The sequence below is a fragment of the Carcharhinus amblyrhynchos genome, chromosome 35 (genome assembly GCF_965287045.1).
Source record: "Carcharhinus amblyrhynchos chromosome 35, sCarAmb.v2.hapA, whole genome shotgun sequence".
In the NCBI taxonomy this organism is placed as follows: Eukaryota; Metazoa; Chordata; class Chondrichthyes; order Carcharhiniformes; family Carcharhinidae; genus Carcharhinus; species Carcharhinus amblyrhynchos.
In genome coordinates this window covers 3,113,474-3,123,348 of record NC_137358.1, presented here as the reverse complement: position 1 = coordinate 3,123,348, position 9,875 = coordinate 3,113,474, and the positions used below count along the sequence as shown (strand labels likewise).

The 9,875-nt window shown below is 49.2% G+C and overlaps 1 protein-coding gene across 1 annotated transcript in view; it reads right to left on the bottom strand.

Annotated features, from left to right (window-relative positions):
- The window catches only part of LOC145361509 (arf-GAP with dual PH domain-containing protein 1), a 49,182-nt gene that overhangs the window by 411 nt on the left and 38,896 nt on the right, over positions 1–9,875 (bottom strand). The window contains exons 7-10 of the mRNA XM_080217321.1: positions 5,858–5,941; positions 5,605–5,667; positions 4,027–4,098; positions 293–524 (exon numbers count right to left, since the gene is read on the bottom strand). Of these exons, the coding sequence (XP_080073447.1) occupies positions 293–524; positions 4,027–4,098; positions 5,605–5,667; positions 5,858–5,941 (451 nt within the window). The remainder of the gene's footprint in view (positions 1–292; positions 525–4,026; positions 4,099–5,604; positions 5,668–5,857; positions 5,942–9,875) is intronic.

The following is a 9,875-nucleotide window of genomic DNA, read 5'->3' as shown; positions in this document are numbered from 1 at the left end:
GGGGGGGAAGAGGGGAAAGGGAGTGGGGGGGGGAAGAGGGGAAAAGGGAGTGGGGGGGGGAAGAGGGGAAAGGGAGTGGGGGGGGGAAGAGGGGAAAGGGAGTGGGGGGGGAAGAGGGGAAAGGGAGTGGGGGGGAGAGGGGAAAGGGAGTGGGGGGGAGAAGGGGAAAGAGGTGAGCGAGTGAGGGGAAATGGGGAGGAAGGAGGGGAGAGGGGGTAAGGGGTGAGGGAGTGAAGGGTGAGGAGGGGGTGACGGACTGAGGGGCAAGAGGCGAGCGGTAAGAGGCACCTACTGGTGTACTTCCTGGGGTGAATTTGTTGGCTCATCACTCTGTTGAAGACAGTAATCCATTCCTGTCGCTCGGTTTCGGTCTCGCAGGTGAACAGGAAGTCCCGCTCTGGTGTGACGATGGTGATGCCATATTGCCAGTTGGAGTTGCCCTGGGTACCGGGGGGTAGGCCCTCCTTCACCAGGTACTTGTTGTCACTGCTGCCAATGAAGACCTCGCCTTTGGCGAAAGCATCCTGTGAAGATAAGGCAGGTGGGGCCCTTTAACACTGGCTCAGTATGGCGGCAGGGCCAGGAGTTAACACACCGCCTTTTATCCCGATAGATCACTGCCATCCACCCACACTCCCCCAATCCCCCCCCACACTTCCCCAATCCCCCCCCACACTCCCCCAATCCCCCCCCACACTCCCCCAACCCCCCCCACTCCCTCCCACCCCCCAATCCCTCTACACTCCCTCCCACCCCCAATCCCCTCTACACTCCCTCCCACCCCCCAATCCCCTCTACACTCCCTCCCACCCCCCAATCCCCTCTACACTCCCTCCCACCCCCAATCCCCTCTACACTCCCCCAATCCCCTCTACACTCCCTCCCACCCCCCTCTACACCCCTCCCTCCCACCCCCCACTCCCTCTACACTCCCTCCCACCCCCCAATCCCCTCTATACTCCCCCAATCCCCCCTACACTCCCCCAATCCCTCCCTACACTCCCCCAATCCCTCCCTACACTCCCTCCCACCCCCAATCCCCTCTACACTCCCCCACCCCTCTACACTCCCCCACCCCCCCACTCCCTCTACACTCCCCCACCCCCCCACTCCTCCTACACTCCTTCACCCCCCCACTCCCTCTACACTCCTCCACCCCCCAACCCCCTCTGCACTCCCTCCACCCACCCAATCCTGTCTACACTCCCTCCACCCACCCCTCAGAACACCCCCACTCCCTCTACACTCCCTCCCACCCCCCAATCCCCCCCACCCCTCTACACTCCTCCACTCCCCCTCTACACTCCTCCACTCCCCCCACCCCCTCTACACTCCTCCACCCCCCCCCACCCCCTCTACACTCCTCCACCCCCCCCACTCCCTCTCACCCCCTCAACACTCCCACACTTCCCCCCCCCCTCTTCTACATTCCCCTTCCCCCCTACATTCCCTCTCTGCCTTCTACACTCCCCCCTACACTTCCCCTCCCCCCTACACTTCCCCTCCCCTCCCCCTCCCCCGCCCCCGGAGAGTACACTGTGAAGAGGGGGTTTGGCAGTCTCGCTTTGACACTAAACTTGAGCCTGAACAATGCAGGAAATCTATGTGACGCTCTCTCTCTCTCTCTCTCTCTCACATACAAGAAGCAAACCTCAGGGTTTGGGCTGCCGCACCATCTGAATTACTGTTGCAACTCTCTCAGCGTGTTGCAAAGCTAGTGTTTGTAAAGTTATAAAAAACTGTAAAAGGCTAAGAGTTGTGAAGTTGCACGGTCTGTTTAGAAAAGGTGGCTCTTTCTCTGTACCGTACCAGGCAACATCCCGGTAAATCTTTTCTGTAAGTTAGATAGAAAATGTACCAAAAAGAAGCCAGAGATTCCAGACAGAAGAAATCAGCAAAGACAGAAACTTCCAGAAGATAAAACCTGGTTGTGAGAAGGATTAAAAAAATATATTTTTTTGTGGGAATTTTATTTTCTAAACAGCATTTCATTAGAATGTGTTTTATTTGGTTTGTTAAGACCATAAGACAAGACACAGGAGCAGAATGAGGCCACTCAGCCCATCGATTCCACTCCGCCATTCAATCATGGCTGATATTTTTCTCATCCCCATTCTCCTGTCTTTTCTCCATAACCCCTGATCCCCTTATTAATCAGGAACCGATCCTATCTCTGTCTTAAAGACACTCAGTGACCCGGCCTCCTCTGCAGCAAAGAGTTCCACAGATTCCCCACTCTCTGGCTGAAGAAATTCCTCCTCATCTCTGTTTCAAAGGAACGTCCCTTTAGCCTGAGGTTGTGCCCCCTCTGGTTCCAATTTTTCCTACAAGTGGAAACATCCTCTCCACATCCACTCTATCCAGGGCCTCGCAGTATCCTGTAAGTTTCAATAAGACTCCCCCCCCATCCTTCTAAACTCCAACGCGTACAGACCCAGAGTCCTCAACCATTCCTCATACGACAAGCTCTTCATTCCAGGGATCATTCTTGTGATCCTCCTCTGGACCCTTTCCAAGGCCAGCACATCCTTCCTTAGATACGGGCCCAAAACTGCTCACAATACTCCAAATAGGGTCTGACCAGAGCCTTATACAGCCTCAGAAGTACATCCCTGCTCTTGTATTCTTGTTGATAGTTTAGTTAACCTGTTCACTGTTAGTTAGATAAATAAACTGTTACTTGTTGATTTTACAGAGAGTTTCAGGGAGTTATTTTGAATTAAGCAAAATTAAAAGTTGCAGAAGTGCAGACATTGCCCCTTCTCACACTCACTTTAAACAGATTATGAAGTGAGGTATTCCGTTTTGAGTGCTTGTACGTTAGTTCTCAGTGAGTAATTCCACCTCCCCCTTCATAACCTTGCAAATGTAACATTATAAAATATCTGTGCACAGACCATTCGGCCCAACTGATCAATGCTAGTAATGATGCTCTTCATGGGCTTCCTTTCCCCTCTCATTATCCCTGTTAAGGGTATAGGGGATTAAGGGTTATGGGGAGAGGGCGGGAATGTGGAACTGAGCCACGACAGATCAGCCATGATCTTATTGAATGGCAGGGCAGGCTCGAGGGGCTGGATGGCCGACTCCTGCTCCTATTTCTTATGTTCTTATGTTCTGTCCAGTCTCTCCCAGTGATGCAGCCCAGACTCTTTCACTCCCCCTGCTCCCACACTGCACCACTCACCTCCCACACCGACCCTCTTGTGATCTCCCTGAGTGAGTGTCCCATCTTAACGCTGGGTTATTGGCTCTGCACTGACAGCTGAACAGGGGGCATCTCCAAACCTTTTACACCGTATGTATCCTTATGCTCAGGAAAGAGAGAGCGTGAGGAATCAATTGAGTGTGAAAGGAAAGAGAGAGCGAGTGAGTGAGAGAAAGTGTGAGAGAAGGAGATAGAGAGAGAGAGGGATAGAGAGAGAGAAAGAGATTGATAGTGTGAGAGTGCATGAGTGATTTTATATGAGAGAGCGAGAGAATGAGGGAGAGACTGATACAGGGTGTGTGAGAGAGAGAGAGAGAGAGAGAGAGAGACTGATAATGTGTGAAAGTGAAAGAGAGAGAGACTGATAATGTGTGAAAGTGAAAGAGAGAGAGACTGATAGTGTGTGAAAGCGAGAGAGAGAGAGAGACTGATAGTGTGTGAGAGTGAGAGAGAGAGAGACTGACAGTGTATGGGAGCAAGAGAGTGAAAGAGAGAGAGAGAGACTGGTAGTGTGTGAGAGTGAGAGAGAGACGGATAGTGTATGTTAGAGAGTGAGTGAGAGAGAGATTGATAATGTGTGAGAGAGAGACTGAAAGTGTGTGAGAGTGAGGGAGAGAGACTGATAGTGTGTGAGTGAGAGAGAGAACATGTGAGAGGGAGAGAATAAGAGACAGAATGAGTGAGAGGATGAGTGTGAAACAGTGAAGCAGAGAGCGAGGGTGTGAGAGTGATAGAGGGAATGTGAGAAAGAGAGAGAACAAGTGCGAGAGAGGGACCTCTCCCAGAGTGTTTCTAAGGCTAGTTTTACACATACGTACCAAAGGATCCTTGTAATACATCAGTCGCCGGTGATCCAGAGTAAACCACCTCTTCTTGAAACCTTCAGTTTGCTACGAGCAAGAGAAAAGGAGTGCGTGAGGTTATTTAGAGAGATGTTGGTGAAGATGTGGACAGCTCACCCAGCACAATCCCCCACACTGAGCCAGGCTGTCCTCTCTTAGCAGAGACACAGGTGTGCGGTGGGCGGAAGGAGGGGGAGTGGGGGGGAGGGGGGTTCCTCTAATAGGGCAAATCAGAAGGTGCTGGCTTTGAGTTTCACTGCAAAGACTTGAGACTGTTGTCTTGGCGGGGATTGCCGAGGGAACGCTGCACTATCCGCGGTGCTGTCTGCCTCTCAGTTAGACACGTACAAAGGAGAGTGCGAGAGTTCCCCCTGGTGTCATGGACCAAGTTATCCCTCAAACAGTGCTGACCACCTACCCATTAGCACCCACCGCATTGATCAGCTAACGAATGCTCCATGGGGAACACCAATTGGAAGAAGCACTGAGGGTGGCAAGGGGCAGAATGTACTCTGGGTGGGGGAAATCAGTGCCCATCATCAAGAGTGGCTCAGTAGCGGGCTGGGTCATGGAAGATAAAGCTGCTCTGGGTCTGCGGCAGATGGTGAGGTAACCACCAAGAGGGGAAAACATACTTAACCTCCCCATGCTGTAAATATATATCTGTCTGTAACAGGAGTGACCACTGCACAGTCCTTATGGAGGCTGAGTCCCATCCTCACATTGTGTGGCACTACTACCATGCTAAATGGGATATGATGTGGAGGTGCCGGTGTTGGACTGGGGTAAGCACAGTAAGAAGTCTCACAACACCAGGTTAAAGTCCAACAGGTTTATTTGGAATCGTGAGCTTTCGGAGTGCTGCTCCTTCATCAGGTGAGTGGAGAGGTAGGTTTCATAAACAGGGCATATATAGACACAGATACAATTGCAAGATAATGGTTGGAATGTGAGTCTTTACAGGTAATCAAGTCTTTACAGGTACAGTCTTATAGAAACATATAAGATTATGATAAAGACAAGATAGAAGCAGGGAGGTTGTTCCCACTGGTGGGTGAAACTAGAACTTGGGGGCATAGCCTCAAAATAAGGAGGAGCAGATTTAGGACTGAGTTGAGGAGGAACTTCTTCACACTAAGGGTTGTGAATCTGTGGAATTCACTGCCCAGTGAAGCAGTTGAGGCTCCCTCATTGAATGTTTTTAAGGCAAGGATAGATAAATTTTTGAACAGTAAAGGAATTAAGGGTTATGGTGAGCGGGTGGGGAAGTGGAGCTGAGTCCACAAAAAGATCAGCCACGATCTTATTGAATGGCGGAGCAGGATCGAGGGGCCAGGTGGCCGACTCCTGCTCTTAGTTCTTATATTCTTATTAGACAGTGTGACTGGGGAAAAGGATAATCACAGGTTAAAGAGGTGTGAATTGTCTCAAGCCAGGCTAGTTAGTAGGATTTTGCAAGCTCAGACCAGATGGTGGGGGTTACACAGAGAGTGACATGAAGCAAAGATCCCCATTGAGGCATTCTCATGTGTGTGATCAACGTTGGACTCTTACCTTGGGTCCTGTTTTCTCCATGTACCCCTCCTTCAGGAAGTTCCTGGTCAGTTTGTGCTTTAGCTGTGAACAGAACGGTGAGACGCTCGATAAATTAATCCAATGTTTTGGGGCAATGGAAAGCCAGAGTCAACATACATGCCAGAAAATACACGCGGCATCTGTTTCTTCCATGTCAACACGTGTCACGTGTTCCCTTCCCTGGCCACTCGGACACGTTCAGAGACTCTACAAGTTCATTAGAGGAGCTCACCTCATTGTCACTCGCTCCCGGGAAGGCCACTTGTAGATAATGGAACTGGACAGCGCGAATGGCATTAAACCAATCCACAATCTCCTGTGGGAGGAACAGAAATAGATGGGATTAGCCAACGAATAGTGAATAATGGAATCCTGCGGTGAGTAACTCACCTCCTGAGTCCCCAGAGCCTGTCCACCATCTACAAGGCACAAGTCAGGAGTGTGATGGAATACTCCCCACTTGCCTGGATGGGTGCAGCGCCAACAACACTCAAGAAGCTCAACACCATCCAGGACAAATCAGCTCTGCTTGATTGGCACCACATCCACAAACACCCACTCCCTCCACCACCGACGCTCAGTAGCAGCAGTGTGTACCATCTACAAGATACACTGCAGCAACTCAAAGATCCTTAGACAGCACCTTCCAAACCCACCACCACTTCCATCGAGAAGGACAAGGACAGCAGATACATGGGGAACACCCCCACCTGCAAGTTCCCCTCCAAGCCACTCACCATCCTGACTTGGAAATATATTGGCCGTTCCTTCACAGTCACTGGGTCAAAATCCTGGAATTCCCTCCCTAACGGCACTGTGAATGTACCTACAGCACTTGGACTGCAGCGATTCAAGAAGGCAGCTCACCACCACCTTCTCAAGGGCAAATAGGGATGGGTAATAAATGCTGGCCCAGCCAGCGACACCCATGTCCCACTAATGAATTAAAAAAATGAGTGTGGCGACTGGGGGATTTTCACAGTAACTTCATTGCAGTGTTAATGTAAGGCTAATTGTGGCACTAATAAATAAACTTTAATGAAAAGGATTAGTTTGTCCCCACACACACACACACACACACACACACACACGGTACCTGATGAGTGCTATTTCCTGAGAGAACATTAAGGTCTTTTTCCAGTCTATCTACATGTGAGTGCCTTGTACTGACTCAAAAGCAGAAACCTACAATTACTCCTCCAACAAACAAGTCGAATCCCGCTCCAAATTGCTGCAGACTGCCAGAAGAATTCTAACCCCACTTTCCACTGACTAATTTGTGTGAAACCTACATTTTTTTTGAGGAGTGATTATGTAAATTGGGCATGTTCCGACTGGAAAAAGAAGGCGGGAAGCGGGAAGAGGGCGGTGGGGGGGGAAAGAGGGTGATATGATTGCTTCTAACAACAACCGGCTAATCTAAACAGAGACAGGCTGCTTCATTTTATCTGGAATAAGAACATCCACGGGACACAGCCTGCACTTAAAGGGGCCAAAACTGATCAGCGGAGACAGTGTGCGGAATTACGCAGCTTCTCCCGATGGTGAGATTTTCCGTTCCTGCCAGTGGGGTTTCTTTTCCCACCGGTGGGAATTTCCATTCCCCTCAGTGGGATTTTCCACTACCGCTGCTGGGATTTTCTGTTCCCGCCGGTGGGATTTTTCGTTCCCACCAATGGGACTTTTTGTTCCCGCCAGTGGGATTTTCCATTCATGTCGGTGGGATTTTTCATTCCCGCTGGTGGGATTTTCCGTTCCCGGCAATGGGATTTTCCATTCCCGCCGGTGGGATTTTCCATTCCCGCCAATGGGATTTTCCGTTCCCGCCAATGGGATTTTCCGTTCCCGCCAATGGGATTTTCCACTCGCGCCAATGGGATTTTCCCCTCCAATTTTAAGTTAGCTGACGACACCACCATAGTGGGTCGGATCTCAAACAATGATGGGACAGAGTACAGGAATGAGATAGAGAATCTGGTGAGCTGGTGAGGCAACAATAATCTCTCCTCAATGTCAACAAAACAAAAGGAGATTGTCATCAACTTTAGGAAGCGTAAAGGAGAACATGCCTCTGTCTACATCAATGGGGACAAAGCAGAAAGGATCGAGAGCTTCACATTTTTAGGTCTCTAGGTCACCAACAACCTCTCCTGGGTCCCCGCCATGCCAACACTATAGGTAAGAAAGCCCCACCAATGCCTCCAATCTCTCAGAAGACTAAGGAAATTTGTCATGTCAACTACAGCTCTCACCAACTTTTACAGATGCCCCATAGAAAGCATTCTTCTTGGCTGTATCAGAGCTTGGTCTGGGCTCCTGCTTTGATCTAAACCGCAAGAAAGTACAAAGGATTGTGCTTGAAGCTGTGATACAACCGGGAAGAACGTTTTTTATGGTGCATCTGTAGAAGTTGATGAGAGTCATAGCAGACGTGCCAAATTTCCTTAGCCTCCTGAGAAAGTAGAAGTGTTGGTGAGCTTTCTTAACTACAGCATTGGCACAGAGGGACCAGGACAGGTTGTTGGTGATCTGGGCACCTAAAAATTTGAATCTCTCAACCATTTCTACTTCATCCCCTACTTTGTCTACTCTGGGATGTTTCTTTGGATAGTGAAGCCCCATTCCTGGGGATGACGTTAGAGATTTCCAGAGAGAAACAGTTTAAATGTCTTCAAAGCTTGACAGATAAGTATTAGATTTGTAACATCAAATATCAAGTACAGAAAGAGAATCTAAACCTACAAACTTGTACTGTCCTTTCTGCTTCACATGAGCCTCCTGTATATATATGAGGGTGTATTAATATACAGAGATATTCAGAGATAAAGAGAGAGAAATGTGATTACATTTAATTGCAGAGACTCTATGAGGCATGGGAGTTTTGTTCAATGAGAGTTACGTGGGATGAATTAGTTAGTCTGATTAACATGCATCTTATTCCCTTGTAGGATTGCTTTTAACTTGCTTTTTAATGGACTTAATTTGTTGATGTAAATTGAGTCCAATTAGCACAAATTCTCAATAAATATTTCAAGTCTCAAAACGTCTCTATTTTTAAACACTCACTGAGGTAGGCGCGGGCACATTCCGGTCAAGCTCACCTCAGCCCACTGTCACTTGCCTGAATCCTGTCTCACTCCCCCAACTCTACTTGGCAATTTCCATTTGTCCACAATGTCACCAAAGAAATATTTCCCCCCCCCGTGTTTACATAGCCTTTCCCCTCCCTCTGCAAATTCCTCCTGCCCTAGCATCCTTTCTCACTGGTCTTCAATCTCTGATCCCAGCCTCCCTCTCCACTCCCTTTGCCATGGCATTATGGTCTTGTCTTGAGCCGCCTTGGTCCTGATCTCTGGAATTCCCCTCCTAAAGCCCTCTCTCCTCCTTTTATCTGCAAGGATGGCACGGTGGTTAGCACCACTGCCTCACAGCGCCAGGGTCCCGAGTTCAATTTCAGTGTTGTCAGTGTGGAGTTTGCACATTCACCCCATGTCTGCGTGGGTTTCCTTCGAGTGCTCCGGTTTCCTCCCACAGTCCAAAGCTTTGTAGGTTCGGTAGAATGGCCATGCTAAATTGCTCCTTAGTGCCTAAAGATGTGCAGGTTAGGTGGATTGGCCATACTAAATTGCCCTTCTTGTCCCAAGATGCGTAGCTTAGGTGGGTGGGCCATGATGTATGTGCAAGGTTATTGGGGTAGGGGGAACAGACTCGATGAGCTTAATGGCCTCTCTCTGTACTGTAGGGATTCTATGGTTAAAACTCATCTCTTTAACTCTTTGTTCAACCCTCCACCATTGGTACACAATTTTTGACTCTAAATCAAGTTAGGATAACTAGCTCCATTAATAGTGCTATATAAATGCAATTTGTTGCTTGGTTAGCAGTCCCTAGTCACCTTGACTCGTTGATGTTCGTCTCCCATTGCCCCGTGGCAGACCACCAGTTACAAAGGGACGGCAGCCAAAAGTATCAGAACCGAAACTCATAACCGTACCTCCTGCTCTGCCCAAGACCGCAAGAAACGACAAAGGGTCGTGAATGTAGCCCAATCCATCACAGAAACCAGCCTCCCATCCATTGACTCTGTCTACACTTCCCGCTGCCTCGGGAAAAGCAGCCGACATAATTATGGACGCCACACACCCCGAACATTCTCTCTTCCACCTTCTTCCGTCGGGAAAAAGGTACAAAAGTCTGAGGTCACATACCAACCGACTCAAGAACAGCTTCTTCTCTGCTGCCGTCAGACT